Below are 23,356 nucleotides of genomic sequence, written 5' to 3' on the forward strand. Positions count from 1 at the left end.
AGGATTTACAAAACATATGCAAAATAGAAAACATTAAAAATCTTCATCCACAACTAACAATACAGAAGTTATCATCCTAGACAGTGCCACTTCCAGTGCACTCATTTTCCCACTTTTTTTTTTCCTCTTAGATTGACCAATAAATAAATAAAAACCTTGCTAAAAAACCTATGCTAAAATAGCACTTGTGGGCAAAAGGTAGGACAGCTTGTCAATATACTTTCCCCCAGATATTTCACCCTCTTTTTACCGGAAAAAAGAAAATTCACAGCTCAAATGTTCAAGTGATCTAGTAGGTACAATTGTGACATGTTTTTTATCTAAAATGAGAATATAAGTTTTTATATTAAAACTATAAGTCTAAGGCCATTTATCTTATCACTTCTTAATATATGTATTCTGATTCACAGTGAAAACCATGGACACAGCTGTAGGCAGAGAAAAGTTTGCTCTATGTATAGAAAGCAGGCTTTTTATCAATTGCTAGAATATTCCCAGAATGGCAGATTTCAAGGCATAATTCAATTAATTGTCAAATGCTTTTAGAATTTAGTTACATAGAAACATTTTGCAGGTCATTAACTGCTTGTATTTCTCACCAAAGGGACGCTACATTAAATAGTAAATAAATTACATTAAACATATTAGCTCAAAATTGATTAAAATTATAACAGACCTCACTTTGAATACATATACACTTTTGCCTGAATGTCTTTTCGCATGAAAAACAGCATTGTGCTGTTTTTCTGTCAGCAGACACCTGACAGGAGCTTTGTTCAACAGCAAATTAACGTAATTCTGTGTTTACAAGGGATGCGTTAACTTCTAGAGGTATTATGGGATATCTGTATATCAAAAATGCACTAATTTGATAAAATAGATGAAAGAATTTTGACTGTCAGTTAATAACAGCAGCAATGTTCTCATGGAAAGTAGGCTCTTAAAATATGGGTTTGCATACAGAAAGTATTCATAAACAGGTCCCATTTCAGATATTTCAGAGTTTTATCACTTTAAGTCATTCTTAATTTCAGCTTTGTATTTTTGATAATATGATTAAGCAAGTACAGCACAGTAGAAATGCTTATATTCATCCTTGAAATTCCTGATATATAGCCCTCAAATCCTGTTTTTTTCCCCCATACCATTCAACATCACTTTACTGTAGTATTCAGCTCTGCATTCCTGAAAATTATGGCCGACTTGATAATTAAGAGCCAGCTGATCCTTAGTTTTCAATGGGAATTCAGTTGTAGGTGGGGCAGCCCTATTGATTTATGAAACAAATAATTTCTCTTTTCCCACAGCTGTAAAAAAAATATACCTAATTCAACAAAAAATTTCATAACAGACTTAAGCTGGTTATTACTAATAATAAATATTATATTACATATCATGAAATATTTAAACCTGACTGCTTAGGACAAAGTGTGTGCTCAATTGAGCAGCTAAGCAGACAACTAAACAAATAATGTATTAGCCTTTCTTAGGCTGTTGATTGACCAGCAATTTCACAGCTGAATTTTATATTTCAAAGTGCATACATTGTTCTTGGTCCAAGGCCTGACAGCTGTGTACTTCAGAAGTCTCCTGAGATCCGGTGGAAGATTTCTCTCATTGTCCTCATGTCCCAGTAGGTCAACAGTAAAATGTACAAGTGTCCTGTGATAATGACCTTTCGTCTTACTCACAAGCCTAACTTCTAGATAATGCTGCATCAGCAATATTTTTGCTGCTCACATGGCACCTCCTCCTTCTGTTTCCTTTGCGGGTTTTTTTTGTTTGTTTGGTTGGTTGGTTGGTTGGGTTTTGTTTTTTGTTTTTTTAATAACCTCTCCAGTTCTGAATTTCCTCCAAGCATAGATTATTTTACTTTCTCTAGTGAAAATGCCAGTAGGTAACTTGCTCACCCTTAGCTCCTGAAATATGTATCTGAGAATCTGAGACTTTTACGCATTCCAGACACAGAGCACAGCAGCTACAATTCTTTGAGCGACTTTCTTCCCGTCTTGACAGCATTGCTGTGCTTTGGGAAGAGCCAAAGCTGTGACATGCCTGAATTCTATAAGACTGAAGGGCTCCAGTCTCACTAGAGCTTTAGTAGGGATGCCACAGCTGATCAAACAATTGCCATCCTGTTGCAGATCTTCTGAGAGCTGCAGTTTTCATTCCTCATCACACAACCTCCAAGGCAATTCTATCAATCATCCTTACTAGCATGCACTTGTGCTGCGTTATAAGTGCAATCCATGAACATTTAGGGACAAGTGGCAGTGGAAGCAGAGAATTATTTGAAGAACTTTTCAAAATATTCAATACTTTTCTATACAAGAAGTAGGAACTATGGTCTTAATTTATCAGTACTCAGGTTGCAAGCTGTCTCTGTGACTACCCATTCAGCTATCTTATACATTAAACATGCAGCTCTGTGAAAAAAAGTAATCATAACAGTCATAAGTGGTATTGAACTGTTTGATTTATACTTTTACAAAGCCTACTTGATTGAAGTAAGACAAAAAAAGGGAAATCACAGTGGGAAGAGAGGGAAACAATTTGTAGATCAGTTTAATCAATCTTGTCTTGTGCATCAGTTTGAGAAATAAGACAAAGGACAGAATGGATTTGGATATCAGTCTTATCTAAGAAACTGAGATGTTCTGTTTCAGGAGCATGTTTAATTCCTACTATATGCTTAATTACAAACTTTATTTCTTTACATTAACACCTTTCCCTTTTCTTGTTAAAAACTAAACTGGAAAACAACCCATTCATTGAAGCTTTGATATGTACTCAGAGAGCAGCCCTTGAGTTTGCCTTTGTTACTTGATGTAAAGATTCAGATGTCTTTTGAGGATCAAGGCTGTTTTCCTGCTCAGTGCAGTAAAATGGCAAGAGATACAAATTGACTTGAGAGTAAACAAAACATGTGGATAAACAGAATATTACTTCATCTTTTTTCTCTGAAATACAATAAAAGCACAAAAATCACACATTAAGTGGCCAGACTTGGGTTACTGAGTCACTGAGAAAGGTACTTGTTTTACACTCAGTTTGAAATCAATCCCTGGGAGCTGATGGAGGTAGGATCAAGCAAGGTCAGTGAATTTGCTGTCCAGGAACCAGCAATCCCCTTGTTTTAGCCCGGGCTGTAAGCTCAAACACTTCAATGAATCCAAAACAGACAGGCCGATGTCAGCATCCTAAACATCACCAACAAACCTGCTGGCAGCAAGCATAGCAAGCTTCTCCTTTTAGTGTTCCAAATAATTTTCAGTAAAATTAATGTTTCTAAAAGTGAGATTTTAAGCCCAGTAACCCACTGCATGGTCTCTCCAAAATGTGGTGTTTCTACAAAAATCTCTTAGACATACTAAAATATATACAGAGAGGCCATGCTTTAGATCTGATTATTCAAATTAACATTTCTCAAACTGTAAAAAATGGAAAGCATAGGAAATACCAAAAAACCTTGAAGTTATGTAAATGGAAATATTCACTGAACAGAGCTGTTCTCTCCATGCACTTCTTTTGTTTCATTTTTATTTCTTAAAAACAGAACTAGAATAGGTGACTGAATTTTACTTTTGGTTAATGTGTTTGTCTATTTCCCTTGTACCATTATTGAGAAACAACCATCTACTCTTTCAAAGGAAGAATGGTTACATAGGCCACTGGAGATCTGTTCTACATTAGACTTTAATCCAGACCAGAGCATTCATCTGGAAAACAGACTCAGCTTCAGTGTTCCTGTTCTGAACTAAGTGAAACAGGGACTGCAGGATCTCTTACATCTGAAGGAGAGCTTGTCAATTGGCTATGGAGTATATTTATTTTATAAAACTTTAATAAGCACATTGTCATCTTAGTCCCCATATTTCCAAGATATGTTTTCTTTGTACAAGGTCTGACCTTTTCTTCAAAACTTAACCTCAACCTAAACTTTTAGATCACTCCTTTAAAATTAATATTCATTACAGTCACTTCTCCTGAGGAGAGACACTGTATCAATGTTATTTCACCAGAAATTAGAGCCATAATAAAACCCTTCCAGAAGTTCAGTATAGCTAGGGAGCTTCTTCTTCTTCAATAAATTATTCAGCATTTATTAATCAATGAATTACCTGTTCAAACAAGAAACAAAATTCTCTATGGTGCATATTTTAGTAAATGGAGTATGATGCATGATGCTGCAAGGAAACAGAAAGAGGAATGGAGGGACTTATAGCACTAAATCCAGGGTGATTCAGGAGAGATGTTTACCACAGAATGAAAAATGTTCCATAAGGAGGAACTGGTGAGTTGAAGAGAACATCAAAGCTCTGAATATTTACAATGCAATTATCTCTTTCTAAACCAGTCAGAGATAAAGAGCCTGACATTTTTGGAATTGTCCTGCTGTGTTCCCACATTTTAGTTTGAAAACAATTATCATTAATTTCTATAAATTTTATTAAAATGTTGCTTCTGTTAAATACTGTCACTTTGGCTTCATAAATTCCCTTTGTCTTCACTAGACATTTGATCTCTTTTTAGATCATACATCTTATTAAGAAAGGTCTCTGTGGACTCAAAACATACTAGATGTTATCTGGAATTTAAAATTTAGTAAGCAACCAATCACTACAAAACAAGCATAAACATTCTGACCACAGTTTACACCTGATGTATTTTCTATACTGAAAACAGAGAGATTTAGGTTATATATAAGGAAAAAATTCTTCATTATTAGGGTGGTGAGATACTGAAACAGGCTGCCCAGAGCAGTTGTGGATGATCCTTCCCTGAAAGTATTCAAGACCGGGTTGGATGGGGCTTTGAGCAGCTTGGTCTAGTGTAAGATGTCCCTGTCCATGGCAGGGGGTTTGGAACTGGATGATCTAAAGTTCTCTTCCAACCCAAACCATTCTGTGATTCTATTTAAAACTAGGTGTGTTAGGTTCTGCCTCAGAGCCTTCTATTACTGTGGTCATTTAGATCCCTATTGAATGGCACAGCATTTTGTGATGTGACCACAGCTGATTTACAACAGATTTAAATGGGACACTGTTCTCTTACTACATAATTGCGCTGTTTACTACCACATCTTATAAACTTTCAAAGTAATCCAAGTGTTGATTTGTTGGTTTTTTTTCTAATTCTCTGTTGGAAGCACTTAATTCTCTGGCCACTGGCCACACAGAAAATAGCCACTGACAAAAAAGAAAAAAAAAAAAAATATATAAAGAGAGAGAGAGAGAGTGACTGTATGTTTTTAAATTTATCAATAATAACATATTCTTTAATATGACCTCGTATTTAAAAAATGTATTTGTAGCAATATCCCAGAAAACAATATGGAACATTACTCTTTTTAATTCCAAGTACTGAATTTATATCTCCAGAGTTGGTTGTTTCTGAAGTTTCCATTGTAAATGTAATTCATCAGATGTTAACAAGTAATCTCCTTTTTCAGTTGTGAGGGTAACGTAGCTTTGCTACAGAACGCTTGTTGTTTAGAACCAAGTAGAAATTGTATTTTTACAGCCACACCTTGAAATCAGTCAGCAGGGATAGTAGGCAACTACAAAGTCAGCTAGGGCTGAATTTTGTTTCTGCTTCTACCAATGTTCCACTTTGGATTCTCCTCCAACTCTTCCTGCTATCTCCATCATTCTTGGAGACAGTAACAAATTGCCTATTTCTTTCCGCTGTGAGTTGGAATGATTGATTTGTCAATGTCTAGTTAAAATATATTGTACAAGTCTTTATACGCCTTCATATTCACAGGCTGATCTTTCTAAAAGATAATGTTAGGAACAGAGCAAAAATGCAGGCACAAAGTATTCAACCTCATCTGTCTTGTAAAAAAACAACTGTGCAAAATTTCCTTAACTGTCCCCTTTCAAACACATTAATCATTTCAGTTTGTGTTGCCTACTCAGTCAGATACATCAAGTCCTGAGCTTTCCCTGTTAAAATAATTGTGGCAGAAAGGTACTATGTGTTTTAGCAGAGTACAAGTATTTTTCACAGACATACTAAAATGCTAAAATGGAGCCAAATTCACTGCAGGTGTGCTTTAGAGGCTATGACACTGTAAAAAAATCCAACAAAAATGGACTAGAGCAAGAATTCCAGTTACAAAGTTGGTGTTTGTCCCCCTTCTGTTACATCATCTATCATATCCAGAGCTGACCTTTTGTGCTAGATGATGCTTCTGTATTTGGTTTTCCTAGTAAGAGAAATGGATGTGTTTAATCTCCTTCCATGGTCTCTCTGCTCTCATCTCACAAAACAAGAACTTGAAGCTCAGCTATATTGGTTTGGGAGATCATAAATGTATCTGTCTCCTCTCAGGTTGTGGGTAATCTGAGGTCACTTTTTCAAGGTTAAAGACATTGAACACTAACAAACAAATTATATTTATAAAGATTCTGCAAATAAATCACATTTTTCTTACTGTGACTTAAGCCATGACCCAGCACAAGAAAAATAGCTTATACTGTGTCATAAAAAAACACAGAGAGGGATCTCCCTTCCTTTGTTCCTTGCTGCTCTTGAATATCACTGTTGGTGATAGTTTCGAAGTTCTTTATGTTTTCCCAATTCTGCTCTTGTGTAAGTCCCATCATCTAAAACTTCACCTCTCTTCCACAATTCTGGCTTCTTCTTTGTTAAGTGGAATTTGATCACTTGTCTACCTGAAGATGTCCATCAGTCAGTGAATCTGTTGCTTATTTACCAAATACCTGGAATTCAACCTTGCAAGCTGAGTTTGTCCTTGTCATATGTCTTGTGGGAGGTGCATTTATATCTATGGTTGTTGAAGCGTAGAAACCCTATACTGCTAGTCTTTTGCTTAAAGCAAGAATTTTTGCTTTTACTTTTTTTAGGTTTTAGATCAATATGAAGATATTCATATACAGATTATAAAAAAGCCCCATACTTAAAACAGAGTGCACTCAGACCCAACCTCTGCAGGCAGAGAACCTTTGGTATCAAGCAGGATTCCTAAATCACATATTGATTGCTGCAAAAAGTTTCTCATGGCAGAGACAATAATAACATGTTCTTTTATGAAAGCACTTTTACAATATGAAGTAAATCATAACAAGAAACTCTCTCCCAAGCTGGGTTTAAAATCTCAGCAACTGGCTAGCTAGAAAACACAACACATACATAAACTTTTTGGTATCAAGAATCAGATTTAGCTTACAGAAGAAAAGGTCAGAATTTGAACTGCATGGATTTTCTTGATGATAAAGTGTCTAGTCTGCTAGCATAGACCAAATGAAGAAGATTCTTTTTGGCTTTTCTTCAGAAATATCCTCCAGATCCTCCCTGTTGTTTTTGTGGTACAAGGCAAATATTTCAGTGGTTAAACAACCACTTAATCAGGTGTTTCACCACCAGAAAAGTGAAAATCACTATGTCTAGCTCAAAACTATGTTTAATGTACTTTATACACAGTAAATACAAAGGAATACAAAGGAAGACAAAAAACACCCACATGTTTTTCATCGGTAAGGGAATTAATTTCTTTTATATCTATACAGTGAACTTAAGGTTATTGAGGAAAAGGCAAATATTAAGTAAATGTTGTGAATAGTACCATGGATATTTTAAATCTAATTTCAGTTCAAAAAACCCATAATTTACAATAATCTACACGATAATCTTTCATCCCTAGTTTTGGATGTTCTTGGTAAGGAACAGAGATTATTGAGATGGAATTATCTTAAAAGTTTATTTTCAGTATGGAGCCTGATTTGCAAACACAGACATTCAGTTAGAAAAAAGAACACTGTTATTATATACTTGACAAACAAAAAAATTAATGGAATGATGAAAATTCAACATAAGCTAAAAACCCCCAAGAGATTACTGTCTCAACATACACTGAAAGAAAAATTATTTCTATGCTGTAATACTAAGTCTGTCACATAACGAATCCTGATAATAGATATTAGTGTAACCAAGCTCAACATTCAAAGCTGAATTCTAAACAATGAACAAAATTATTTTCATTTTATTCCACATAACTTGTTGGACCATGTACAAAGCCTGACAGAATCTGACAGAATACACTTATCCCACCGTCTTTTAATGGGCTATGTTAAGTAAAACAAATCAAGGGTGAACCATGACCTTTGTGAAGCATTAATATAAGGGTTTATTCCTTTTCCTAAGCATGCTGAGGCATTCAGTGGTAGTCCATTTGTACACTGAGAAAAATAAGCTGTGGGGAAAGAACAAACTCATCCAAGTTTCTGCTGTATTTGCAAAACTTTGTTATAAAATTTGTAAAACCATCTCTGAGGTAGAACAGCCCTGTGAAGGACATGCTGCCTCTTGATGCACCTGGAAATGCATTTTTCCAGTAATTGGAACAATACCATGTCAAGATTTTTCTGAAATATTTTTCAGAGATCAGCACTGAAAAGTTTGTTTAACGTTCATCTGCACAAGTTGATAGTTATTAACACAGTTGCTACCATCATATTTTTCATTTTCATGAACAGTCAGTCAGCAAATATAAAAAAGTATTTCCAACCATGTTCTGAAAGCTATTTCCTTGTCACATATTATTGCATTAAAACATTGCCTTTAATATTTTATAAGGCGTGAGAAGATTCCAGTGACTAAAACTGTGATGAAAGCTTACAGAAAATAATCAGCAGGTACAGAAGACAAAATCAATCTGCTTGAAGTTCTTTGCTGTGAAAGTCCTACTTAATTTTCTACACAATATTTCCACTAATATCAGTTGCAGCTCTGCACTAAGTAAGAGCTCAGGATTTTCATACATTGTTGATATGAATGTTGCCAGAAGTTATCTAAGATAACTTATGCAAATGTACAGTCTAGGAGAAACCAGCATTCTTTCTGCATGGAAATCTCTTTTAAATTAATTCAGGTTTTGTCTTCAAAACCGTGTTTCTTTTGCTAGCACACTATTTCTTAACCTTTTCAGATTGATGATGTAGATTCAAAGTAATAATCATTCATGATCTGCTCAATCAGAATGAAATGTGTATATATGTTCAATAATATTAATGTAATTTATTTGTGAATAGGTTTCAGAAGATGGATTGGAAATATTCATTCTTGAAGATAGCAGTGGTGATAGGAATGGAAGTTTTTCTCTGCTTTCTGTTACATTTGTGATTCCCAAACTTTACAATTGCAGATTTTTTTAAGACTCCCTCTCTACCCAGAAGAATTTAATACTGATTGAGAAACAATCACTTAATCATGCATACAGAAGATCCAGTGGCACTTTGAGCATTTTGTATCTGACTCATGTTCAATTTTACATTTAGAATTAGCCTCATCTTTTCCTACAATTCCCCAGTAGCACAAGGCTCCTGTTAGATATAAAACTGCAAGCTAAGGCAGGCCTAGATTTCCTTTTATGCGGGTATCTGCAGAGGCCAGGATGATCTGAGCCCACCCTGAGCCTGGGACTAAAGGACAGGTCTAGGGAGTGGTATGGTGAAAATCAAATCAAATTTGCAAACTGTCCACCCCAATCTACACACTGCAGAACAAAAAAAAAAAGGCCTTAACCCATAATATCAGCATATTTCAGCTTTACTGGGTCAAATCCATAGTAAATTAAATAATGAATAAATGTTGAAATGTGCCACCTTTAAAAAAAAAATAAAAAAAAATCTTTATGTTTAGGTAGAAATCCACCATGTTTCTTATCCTACAAAGATGCAGAAATAAGTTTCTAAACCATGAAGTATGCTAGAAGCTGTAGGTGATATTCTGCAGACATTACTGTTCAACAGAAAGAGTTCTGCTATGTGTATATACAAAGAAGTATTACAGTTGAATTGCAGAGCATGGAAATTAGAGGGTAAGGAAAAGCACATACAGGTCACACTACAAAAGTTTTCATCTACGAGACATACTTCTAAAACAGCATCTTTAAGAGGAAGGTCCTGCAGAAATTAACACTCAGCACACAAATCTGACATATAACAGTGAAACAGGACATTTCATGTAATATGAAAACGTGCTAAACAGCAAAAGAAAAAAAAATGGAAGCAAGAAGTGTACATATATACGTCTACCTCTATGCAAAGATTAATTTTAAATATTTAAATAATTTAAAATAAAATAATTTAAAATACCAACCTTACTTACACTGGCCTCCACTCCAGCAAACACTGCAGTCCTGAGGCAATTTAGTCCCCTACACAACTAAATTACATTTGCAACTTCATCCACTATTGGCAGAGGAAATATTCACATTTCTAATGTTGCATGAAGCCTTATGTGTGTACTGACTACAGCCTTTGAGGCCAACCTTTCTCCCCTCATCCCCTGAAATCTAATCAGCTTTTCACTTATTCAATCATGTTGGAGCAAAAGAGATAAGATGGTCCTTGTCTTTGGTTTTGTTTGTTTGTTTAATCACATGAATGTGAAATGATTTTGCATTTGGGATTACATCCTATTTATCTAAATTAAATCAGGTTTGGTTTTTTTGGTTTTTTTTTTTTTTGGTTTGCAAAACTCAGGGGAGTGGATCAGTAGATGAAAAAAACAAGAATAACAATGTAGGTTTGAGTACAGCTGTTTCCTGTACATATGAGAAGTAAAAATAGCTGAAGAATTAATTTAATTTATCCTAAATATAAATTAAATGAAGGTCTGGCACACACTTTATTAAAAATAATATATATTTTTTCTTAAAATAAAATGAGATTTGTTTCTTTAAATATTACTATCTTAAGTAACCACAAGATAGACTATAAATAAACCAAAATTAGTAACACCATATCTCACACACAGTGTACACAGGACCTAGGCTTTTGAATATACCATTCTCTATTTCAATTCAACTAGATAAAATGGGAAGCTTTATAGTTATAGACAAAATTATTAATTTTAATAATGTTATATATAACTTTTTAAACTATATAAATTTGAAGGTTCATAACTGAATCTTCAAATATTTCAAGTATAGCCAGACACTGAGAACTTTTTCAGCAACTAAATCATAGCAGACATACTGTAGACAACTTTTTCTGTCTGCCTAAATGCAGGCAACATGAAAAAAATGCAGCAGCAACCTGTGGTCTGACATGGTTTGAAAAAAAAAAAAAAAAATTATAATTCTTTCCTAAAAATCATGATACACATCACACCTTTTAATTTTATATAAAACTTAGCACAGTTCAAGAATAATGCCCATTATTAATATACTCTAACTCGGTATCCCAAAGAAATTAATTGGTAGAGTCTCACATATTATCTCAGTGAGAAAGACATTAAAAAATACTTAGGTTCATACAATCTCCAAATAATCTCCAGATTATTTTAAAAAGCATGTAGCGTAACTAACTTGCTTTTTTTTTGTAAAAAAATAGTTCAATATTTACAGACTATTCAATGGAGTATGACAGCAATATAATTCTGTGAAACTTGAAAAAGTTTCTATAAAAACGACAAATAAAATCACTTAGAGAGTAGTAACTATAGAGCTAACAAAAAGTTTATTAACAATACTTGCATCAGGAGGAAGTTTCAGACTACCAGTAATTTTATTTATCATTATTTACATGCTAGGAAGGAAGTTTACCCAGGGCACACAGATGTGTCTCTTCATGAAAACCAAGGTGTTGGTGTACAAATAGATCAAAGCAGAAAGATTGAAGATCTTGACCCTAAATTTACATAAATTTTTTTATACATGACTGAATAAACTCAGCATTATCTCAATCACTCCAGGTGATAATTATGAATTATTATTATTATGTTCATAACAGGAACCATAATCTATTTAAGTATTTCATGATCCATATACAGAACAAGAAAACTTCTCACATGAAGAAACAATTGTGATTTTTTTATTTTTATAGTTAGTAGCAAAAGAAGAAATATTTAAATTAGGCAAAGTACATTTTATTATCTATTATTGTTTCCTTAAAATGTCAGGATTATATGTTGTGAAATGTACTTTGCTTCCTCAGACAACTTTTGTTTTATTACTGGCAATTGTTGATCTTGTAAATACAGCAGAAGTATAAAAAGTTAAGATTACAGACTCTTGAAAGTCATTGCTAATAGTGGCAAAACTGTCAGCTCTCAGTGCAGATTACTAAATGTTAAGATTAGCAAAATGAAGATTAAGCAAATTCTCTAGGGTTGTTCATATGCCTGCAATAGTTTTCCTTGAGATACCAAGGGAAATGGTATTTATATTCAGAGCCAGAATTACACAGATGGAACATCATCACTATTAAGACATATTGCTAAGTTTAGGGTATTTTTTGAACTATGTACTCTCCAGATTATTTATTTAAAGAAGAAAAACAAAACTAAAACTGAACAAAAAGCCCCAACCAAACAAAATAAAACAGACCAACAAAACAAAGTAAAAAACCAGACTTATCTCCCTCCAAACTCCAACACAGTAGCATTAACCAGAGCACAAAAGGCACCAAAGCTGATAGCATCTGAAATAAATACATCTCTCTAACACTGACGTATCTGAAAAAGTCATTTTTTCATCCAGGAATACAGAGGTTTTTTGTTGTTACTGTCAAATATTTATTTATTTTCTTATATCTCCCAAGTTCTACTGAATATTTTATGCATCTTGTGAGAAAATAAAATTAAACAGTACAATTTGTTTTTATTTCAGAACGTTCAAAACCTCTTTTGCAAAATAAAAATAGAATAAAAATAAATTAAATTTATCTTTTACTATTAATCATATGAAAAATCCTCCTACAAGTAATTGACATAAACTTCTGTAAGGATAAATCTGTGACATATGCTAGCATTCTTGTAACTGCTAAAAATTTTGCACAAACTCATCTTTTCTCAGAGAAAGACAAAATTATGTGGGTATCTGAGATCAAATTTTAAATCAACAGTAAAAAAAAATCAACTTTATCGTCTGGCAATTGGATTTATTATCAGATAAAATATAATTGTAAGAAATTTCTGAATCTTTTGACACTTGGAGTAGTCACTCACTATCTATTAATTGGCTATATGAACTATTAACTGTTTAACTTAACAGAAGAACAAGTTTAGGAATAAAACCCCAACGTGCAATGTGAGATACAATAAGAAATGAGTCTACTCTTAGCTCTCCTTTTGCTCAGAATATTTATTTTACTAATTAAAAGGCTCACTATTTAAAGTTTGCTACCACAAACCCAGCAAGTCTAACACCACCAACCAGTTCTTGTGCCATTTACTGGTAAAAAATAATGGGCAAAGTTAATTCAAACTGTAGGTGTATACCACAGCCCAAAAGAGATCTGAGACATTGAGGAAGAATCTGAATGAACTGGACAAATTATAGAAAGAGTAAGACACTACTGGAGTTAATAATATTAAAAATGCCTGGAAGAAAAGCTTTCATTTTTACACGCTTTGAGAAGACAGAGCAGTCTACTGAAACTTTAGCTGCCACCAAAAGTACTTGTTTTCTGCTTTGATAATATAGAAAATAACATTTGATCATATCATCCTTTCAAAAACTTCTGTGAATAAATACAAAGTTTTGGAAAGAGCAGAAACATCTGGTAGAGGATTTATGCGGATAATTCTTCCTGAAACTTCTCATGACTACACCAGTGTGTCTAACAGAGTACTTCAGCTGTCACAAAGACTCAGCTAGACACGTATCTATAACATTCCATCCTCACTTAAAATCTGAGCAGGAATACAGCAAAGAACAACCCAGCAATATTTACCATGACAATATAATCTGTCAGCTGCAGATCACTTCCCCAAATGTAGCTGTTGTCACCTCTCTGAAAATACGTCATTGCTGCTCTTGCATTTCCAGAAGATGGATCTGCTTGAAGTAGCCACGCTAATGGGATTCTGCCACTTTAGTTTCCTCTCAGTTTAAAAAAACCCTGATAGTCTTCAAATATCTCACACTCACAGGAATGGTGGCTGGCACAGTAACAGAGCAAACTTTTTGAACATTATTTTTGAACACACAATTGTTTACAGCTCATACAAAAGACTTATTATCTAACTCATTCTCTTTAGATAGGACACAAAGGAGGACACGCGACACATTTAACTGCAGAACCACAAATTCCCAGGCAAAACACCGAAATAAGAAATCTGTACTCTCGTAAATTATATCTACCTTCCATATCTGATACGTTTTCACTCTACAAAATATGTACAATGAACACACATTGTTCCACACTTGTGCAACAACGTGTATGCAAATAAATGTGCTTGCTTCCTGCAGTGCAGCATTAACTGTTAAAAACCTGACAAAGTGCCCCCAGCAAAAAGCTCAGTTTTACAGTCATTTTTATGACACTCAGATAATTCTGGACAAAACTGCTGGTTTTGAAAGTGGGTGTGATGATTAAAGAAAGGATGAACCGTAATGAGAACAGTGAGACTACAGTTGACCAATTTGACAATCAGAATTTGAAGCTCGCAAAAGGCTTCCATTCTGTCACCTCTGTTACAGAAGGCCAAACTTGATCAGAACACATCTAGCTGCCTGCAGGTCTTTCAAGAAATGGCATAAACAGCTTCAGAGGAACCCAGAAAACATAAGATGTGAAACATTGTCTCCCCCTCACCCAAGCTGGAGACATTTCCCCACATCTACTATTTCTCAGATGAAACTCTGCTTAACACTTTGGAAACTGTGGCATGTCTGTCCTATAATTCTGCACATTCACCTTGATATATTAAAGTACTTTTTTAAGGCATCTAGTGAATTTGGCTTTTTTTTTTTTTATCTGAAAAGGAGGAAGAAAAAAGGAACTTGGAGGCAAACAGTAACTAACTTTAACTGATACTATCTGAAATTTCCTCAAATTCAAAAAAAGCAAACCACAAGCCACAAAGTATCTTAAATTTCTGAAAAAGTATAGAGAGAAAAGTCAGAAATTACACTTAGAACACTGCAAAACTTGATTTTTTAGTTCTTCTCTTCTCTTAGTGTACTATGGAAGCATAGCAAAATTTATAGAACACTTCATAGGAAAATTATATTTTTGAGGGGTTGTTTTGTTTTGTTTTGTTTTTACAACTGAGATATGAAGCTTCTCTTAGAATGGCTTTTTAAAAACAGAAGTCATATCCTCAGAGCAAATGCTTCTTCATCACAAAAATCACATATCAAACTTCTGTGAATGATCAGTGTTAGATAAGAATTTGTGCTTATCTGGAAAGGGAAAAACTTCGGATTCTATGTCATGTCATTAATCGAAAGTGACCGTTATATCAACATTTTTAAAACTGAAGCAAAGAATTAATAATTAAAATGCCACTAATACTGTGTTTTAGAGGAGAGACTGGTGATCCAGGAGACATTCACTCCTGGAAAAGTTCAGTTCTGTATAGCTAAAAACTGAATGTTATGTTCTGGAGGCCTGTTCCTACAGTAATGTATATAGTTATTTTTTTGAATGTGGGTTTTTAGTCATACAAATATTAAAAAAAATACCCCCCTTTTTTAAATTTCCCTTTTACAAAGTCCATATATATTTATTAATATTTGCAAAGCTGAAGAGATATGAAAGAGCAGGAATGAAAAGAAAGGAAAACTATTGTTATGAAGCAGGCATCAGATATAATAGAACAGAATTAATCCAATGCATAACTTTAAAGTTGGCCAAACTTATCAGGAGAGAAATATCTCATGAAAGGCAAACAAACACCAATCTCATTTTTCCTTTTCCTACCTATATCTGTATTAATATAAATTTATCAAATAAAGGACAAAGAAAATGAAAAAAAAAAAAAATCAACAATTGACTGTTTATTAAAGGAATGCAGTCAAACAAATTTCCTAGGAATTATTTGTTAGTAGACAACAAAGGAAAAGGAGATAATTATTGTTTCATTTACTGAGTTACTTCACTAGATGCAAGGTCTCCAAGCCTTCTACTTTCAGGCTTCATATCTTAATAACTTGTCCCTCCTGAATTTATAAAACACTAGAAGCTGAAACTTTTCTTTCAGCAACTATTCAAGATGTAAAGATGAAAGTCTTTGTGAAAAACCTTATATATATATACACGCACAAGTGCACACACACACACACACACACACACACACACACATATATATATATGTTCATATACTTTGCTCCAGCATTTACATTGACTATTTTGAACTCTGTTTCTTATAAAGACTCCAGCTGGTTGATTTCAAACTAAGTTAACCTCTTGACATTTTCTTTATAGCAGCACCAATGTTAATAAATAAATAAATTAGAGATATTTTCTTCAATAATGGCATACTTTTAAAATCATATTCTCATTGCTTGAGCATTCATTTAGGTAAAATGTGGGTCTCATCTTGGTATTCAATTATTTACTTGGAAAAAACCCTAACAAAACAATCAAACGTGGTCATGTGGGCACTTATTTGAACTACATAGGTTTCAACCTAATTATCTTTATTTCAGAAGAAGTATTTATTCAATTCATCAGCTAAAATGTGTTAGCCTCTCTGTAAATGTAATATCTAATCTAAAAATATGTTTTGTTTCTCTTTTATGTCCAAACTCTATGTTTTCCATTCTCAAATTGATGTCCTTAAATGTCTTTTTACACTCTCACTTACTGACAAATTAGTCTGACAAACACACAAAAGAATACAAAGTAAATATTTCAAATTTTGTTCTAATGGAATATTTGTTCTTTATGGTATTTCCTGCCTGGAGCATGTGCTCAGATTAATTCAAATAATTTTTTATGTCTAACATAGGTTAGAATGTCTTTCATTGGTTTCCATCATTCATGTACTATTTCCAATCTATTGTACACAAGTATTATTAAAGTGAAGTGTTCATCTCTAGCTGCTTTGAAAAATATTAATAGGAAAACACACTCACCTTCAGGCTCCCCACAGAGTGTACACTGTGACTCTGCAAAGAAAAAGAGAAAATTATAATTTCTTTATTTTAAGATGTCATAATTATATCCAAATATAACAAAACTTAGAGAACTCAAAGTTAGCACAAAAAAGATGCGCTTCTATTTTAAGCACATATTTTAAAAGGTGGAAAATAATTAAAAAAAATATTCTTGCAGGAAGAATTTTAAAATAGAACTATAAAAATGTTTAGTTACATTTATAAAACTATCACCTTCAGAGACTCCAGATGATTGCATTCATGTAGCAGGACTTTTTGCTTCTACATTATTTTTTTGTATTGTGATATGTACAATACTGCAGCGACACCAGTCACTCAAATAAAAAGTTTAAGCCTGCCAATATTTTACTGTTGGAGGTAGCAAACAGTAATAGTGAGAGAGTTATATTCCTTTCTCATAAAAGACTCCCAAGTCCTCCCAGGCAAGAGAAGTCAGTCAGTCATTCAAATACACACTTATACTCTGCAAAATATTCAAGTATAGAAATGAAGGAAACAAAACTCCATCATAGCAAACATACAATCTCCAAATGTGCAATGTCCTGGGGTGACTTTAAGATGCTGAATTGTCAAAAATTGAAACCAGTTACTACTTTATCCACATACCACTACTTGGAAGTTTGTTGTCTTAAAACCTATTTTGCATAATGTACAAATATGTGGACACATGGATGAAATAGTCTGAAGTATCTCTTGAGACCAAGATGCTTCAGGAGTTGTTGTAATGCATTAATTTGGTTCGTATTGTGTTTCATTGGATTTGTAATGTTTTCTTCCCTGTTCCCCTTGGAAACTGTATCACATGGTCTGTCCCTGCTCAGCCGCGCCCATCTCCCACACTGGAATGTAACCCAACTCTGTTCCACTCCCACCTTGTCCCTGCCTGGGCAGCGGCTTGTCCCTGCCTCTGGGCCCTGCCCCCTGGGAAAAAGCCCCGGGATGGGCAGGGGCTTGGTCTCTCCAGCACCGGCGGGGATGGGGACGGAGCTAAAGGAGCTCTGGACCAAATAAAGCTATAATTCCCCTCCAGACAAAGAGCAGGCCCTTTCCTTTTGCCATCGGTGGTCGTCTGGGTCTCTCTAAAGAACAACCACAAGGAGTCAGTATGAAGCTTTAGAAAAAAGCTACTGTTTAGAATCCAAATGCCAAAATAATTGAAATTCCAGGGAATCTAATCATGATGACAGATAATACTGATATACGGTAAATGTCCTACCAGAACAAGAAAATATATTTTATATCACAAATCTCTGAAATCTTCATTTTAACCATCAAGTGAAAAAATAACATGTCCAACAGCAAGTATGCTGAAGTAAATATATATGTATATGTAGGCATGGACACACACACGTGTGCGTACACATTTTAATATAAAATCAGTACAAAAAGCAGTTTAACATGCCTGGGAAATAAAAGTCCACTACAAAAGCTGGATGAAATTATCTTCACCTTGAATAACAAATAGAAGATTTGACTTTAGCTGTAATCTTCACTCAAAGGCAAAAAATGTCAGAAAAATACAATATGAAACACATGTACTGAGCAGATTGACCTTTATAGCACCGCAGTGACACTGCCAGTTATTTAGAAGTACTTTCTCCATACAGATAAGAAACTGTCTCACAGTAACCCACCTTTGTAATGGCACTTGACTCTACATCTTTCATATATTTTAAACATGTTAATCATTCGGGTTTTACTACTGCGGCATGCATGTGGGAAAGGAATAAGTTTTTCCAGGCAGCCCTGCTGATGATAGGTAGATCACAACTTTTAGAGCTCCTTAAAGTTGCATGATAGAAAGGAATGAAATTTAAAGCAGTTCAGCACCATGAAAGATGTAGCCAAAATTTGTATCAACAAACTCATTAGTGTGTGCAGCAGAGCTGACAAACTAGAAACAACACCCCCACAGCAGGCTTGAGAAAATCTCCAGTGAAGAGTATGAAAAGCCTGGTCAGAGGTAAATCAGGTCAGTTTCTTTCACTGCATGATGAAAAATGCACTTGCCACAACATGAAGTGATGCAGAGGAAGCAGCTCAGAAGATTTTTTTTCACATTTAATTCAAAGACTTTCTGAGGTTTTACTGAGATGGGCTGTCTCTGTGCAGTTTGTCATCCTGATTGATAAGGAAGAATAAGCTGAGACTTGGTTTCTGAACTTCTGGCTTTTTTTGATCGTCTGTGTTTCTGCTAATAACTGCTTCACCAGTTTTTTACAATCCAAAGAGTCTGCCTGACATACTTTGCACCTTCAAACACCATCTTCCAAAGGTCCCCACTCAAGAGTACAAATTACTAGATTCCCTCTTTTTTTCCTCATAAACATAAATTAGTGCCAATATTACAAGTCTGCAGCAGGCTAGATAGTCTACCTGCAAAATAAAGCTTGCAGCTATGACTAGTGTCAGAAAGTTGTCAAAAGCTTGATAGGTGGCAGCACTATCCCTGCCAGGCTACTGCTTTTTTGGAGTTTTTTTCAGATGTTTATTTAGGGTCCCGTATCTATGGGCAACCCAGGTGTCCCCCTGTCTCAGCATGCCTGAGGAGACTTCATGGGGGGATTTTGGTTTTATGCCTTCCAGCAGCTGGGAATCATTTCACAATGACAGCAGCACATCTCTCTACACAGGTCAGAAGCAGACTTTGTGGATGTGGATAATTCACCACTGAGTTTCTCTTTATGAATTTCTCTGCTGTAGTTTGCCACTGGGGTTGGGGGGACTAGATACCCTTGTCATTGCGCTTGACAGTTACAGGCTGAGTGACAAAAACACAACCACTTCTAGTAGGCATGTAAACAAGCCTGACCCTGCTTTCCACAGAGCCTGTAGGAGAGAGATAGAAACAACTACTTCTCTATATAGTCTGCTTAGATCTGTACATTCTATGGGTATTGTTGAGAGACTGCATGCCCTCAGTTTCTAAAACCACAACACATAAAACATACACATGGCACTCAATTATTCATAGATTTACATTATATAGAAATACAGAAATCCAAAAATTCTGTTAAGAAGCTATGATTTGACACTTATTTGAACTTCTTTTCTCTGTAGTGAAGTTGGTGTATGTTGGTAGAAAAGATCTTTCTGTAAGATGGCTCAATGCTAAACACCTGTATTAATGTAAATATTTCTAATTTTAATTTCCATTCTGGGGGCAGATGAAAACAATGAAAGACATGACAACAGTATACCATTCCATCTGGTGAAATTACATTGTTTAGGCTTAGATCCATCTCACCCAAACTTGAGTTTATCAGTATTAGTTGAGTGTATCAGCAAAAGCTAAACTAGTCTCAAAAAATTTATCAATGACAGGAAAGAAACAGCCACCTAATTGGCCACAGAAACTTATGTAGCATAAAATCAAAATCAAGAAGTCACCTTTTTTTTTTTTTTTTTTTTTTTTTTTTTTTTTTTTTTTTTTTTTTTAAATGTTGTAAAATGTCTTAGACTTCATAGTAACATTCACTGCGAAAGAGGAGTGTTTATTATAGGTGACCTCTGGAGATGAACTCATTCAGCCTCCCACTAAGAGCAGAGAAGGGCTTTTGCCAATACAAGTTCAACTCTGCTGGGGCTTAATACTCAAGTCCTGAAAGTCACCAAGTATGGGAATTCCACAACCCCAATGAGCAACCTGCACCAGTGCTGCATCAACCTCATTAAGCTGTATTTAAATCTCTTGGTCTGCTTTTTGTGGCCATTCTTCCTCGTTATATCACTCAGCATTGCCAAAGTGACTTTTGCTCCATCCTGTCCATAGCTCTCCTTCATGTAGCCCGCTATGGATCTTCACCCCAACAGACTAAATAAGCCCATCTCTTTCAACTACTCTGAGCAGAGGACCTTCCACTAGACTCTTTCCATTTTCTCCCTATGCTTGTGAAAGATGGGAACCTCAACCAGTGAACACAGTATTCCCAGTGCCACCAGCCTCACCAACACCAGAGGGAAGTAGTCACCTCGACAATTTGCTAATCATACTCCTGCTGACGCAGCCCAGCACACACTTTTCCTGTTTGCAATGAGAATACTCTTTACTCCCTCATGTGCAGCTTGGTACTCATGTTCATTCAGAAAAAAATAAACTAGTATATCCAGTCTTAGTAAGATAAGCCCAGGATCCAAGTCTCTCACCTATTATAGCAGCATTAATGCACATGAAATTATGGCCTCAGACAAGTAACTTTTATTTACCAATGCTGGATAAAATGTTGAAGTGGATGAAATAAAAGCAGGGACATGACCACATTTTAGACAAAGTTATTTCTTAAGCCTCTCCCTTGCACAATTCCTAGTAATGGATTATGTCTGTACATATCTGATCCATCCAAAGTATTATAGCAATACATTAACAGGAGGTATTCTTTCTTTGTTGTATGCTATGTTGTATGTATGTAATTGCTAATCAATTACACTTAACAAAGATGCTCCTTCTTGCAAACACTCATCCATCTGAGTAAGTTTTTGTCATAGCTTTCAATAGTTAAATGACTAATATAGGTGAGTGTTCAGAGATTTAGGATCCAATAAATCAATATAACAAGGAAAACCTGTATTCGTATTATTAATCTCACTGTCATTTGAAATTGTCTAGCCAACAGAAATAATGTTCCCAGATACAAGAACTTGCTGACAAAATAGGTCATAAGAAAGACCCTATGAAGAAATAAATTTATCATGAAGACACAATATCTTTTTTCCCTACCAATATTATGAAATGTATTTCATTTTTATAGTTTTTCTTGTCTAATCCAAATGATAAGAATGATTAAAAATAATAAACACAGATATGTAAATGCCAACATTATTTCTCAAAAAAAGAGTGGAGTTCAACATTCCATTTTAAATTAGAGTGAAAATAAATTATTCTGCTAAACATGTTAATATTTCATTCTTTGTATATACTTATATGGCTGGTGTAAATAGAATCAAATCCACTATAAAGAGGTACAGTAAGGAAAGCAATATAAGGGCCATGTGAAATATACAAAAATAGCCATTAAAAGAAAAATGCAATGCAAAATATCCATGCAGGCTACATAATGGAATAGGATTAAGACACCACATATCAGTAATATTTTTAATTAAAGAAAATACTGGATGGTATTTAACACTACACTTTACTGTACGCTATGCACTCAACAGGGGTTTATCCGGATTATGGAGTCCAACCTGGAAGATTTTGACTAGGTTTTATGGAAGTGACAATGCAGTGAGAAACAATATGCAAAGGTGAGAAGCAGTGCTGGGGATAACTTGTCTCCTCAGCACTGCGTTCAGAAAATGCATGAGGTCAGCACTTCTGACTACTCTTTGAATAATAAACCACATATCCAGTTCTGTATCTCTCCTTCATTTATATAATAGATCTTTCTCTCTCTCTTTTCATCTGATACTTCCAGCTACCCTGCACTGCTCTTCCCTGCTGCCTATATTATTTTAAATTTCAATTAGAAACATGTATGTTCTCTATTGCTTATATTTCTCTATTTGCTTTTCCTTTTTTCCCCCCTCTAGATCTATTTACTGACTGTCAAATAAAAGCAGATAGCACTGTACAATTACTGAATATCAATGCCTATTTGATACCAGAGTTCCATGCATCAGAGGAAAATCAGATTATTTTTATTTTTTTTTTCACTGAGGATTATGGAATTATGGTTTGCCTCAACAGAAAACAGTAATCAGTTTTCCTGTCCCCCCTTTCACTTGGGCAAAACAACAATAGTAATAATAGTAATAATAGAAATAATAATAATAACAACAATAATAATAATACAAAGAAAAAATAGATCAATATCCAAGAGGAAATTTAGCAGATAATTCTTCAGATTTTTGTTCCAAAGGCAAGAAACACAACGGTCTCATCATTTTCATCAGCAACCTAAGTCATCAGTCTCTTTACATCATTTACATCTGATGTTAATGCAACAGAATTCTGTGGCACTCAAAGACACATAGAGTAACAATGAGATTTTGAGATTTAGTGCATCTGAAAAGCAAAGCATAATTTAAGGCTTAACTGTGAAGTCAGTAATTTTTAGGAGTTTAATCCAATATTTATATCTAAACATGACTATAATAGCACCAATAAAAGCTGAAAGTATTATGAACTATGTTTTCCATTCTCTCTCCTCATGTGTATTTTTTCTCCTATGTCTTTTGCTGCATCTATTTTAGCTTTTTCCTCCTGTTGGTATCTCGCCACTGCACAGTATCATCTCCTGAAACATCAATGTGACATACCTGTAGGATAAACTGCAAGATTTTAACACGCCCACCAAGAATATCCATTCACAATATCCTCTTTGTTCCACACTGATGCTAGAGCAGCTCCTTTGGAGATGTCCTGCTCTGTGTTCAGTCACCCATTTGGTGACTACAAAAACCAACTAGCCTTTTCTTCTACAAAGCCCATTTTACCTTCAGATTCTTTCTTTTTCTTTCTTTCTTTCTTTCTTTCTT

At 34.6% G+C, this 23,356-nt stretch overlaps 1 protein-coding gene across 4 annotated transcripts in view; it reads right to left on the minus strand.

Annotated features, from left to right (window-relative positions):
* DLGAP2 (DLG associated protein 2) overlaps positions 1-23,356 on the minus strand; it is a 428,484-nt gene that overhangs the window by 215,469 nt on the left and 189,659 nt on the right. For all 4 annotated transcript variants that reach the window (XM_058419831.1, XM_040059350.2, XM_040059349.2 and 1 more), the window contains one exon: positions 16,838-16,870. In XM_058419831.1, the coding sequence (XP_058275814.1) occupies positions 16,838-16,870 (33 nt within the window). The remainder of the gene's footprint in view (positions 1-16,837; positions 16,871-23,356) is intronic.

This window comes from Hirundo rustica, chromosome 3, assembly GCF_015227805.2.
Source record: "Hirundo rustica isolate bHirRus1 chromosome 3, bHirRus1.pri.v3, whole genome shotgun sequence".
In the NCBI taxonomy this organism is placed as follows: Eukaryota; Metazoa; Chordata; class Aves; order Passeriformes; family Hirundinidae; genus Hirundo; species Hirundo rustica.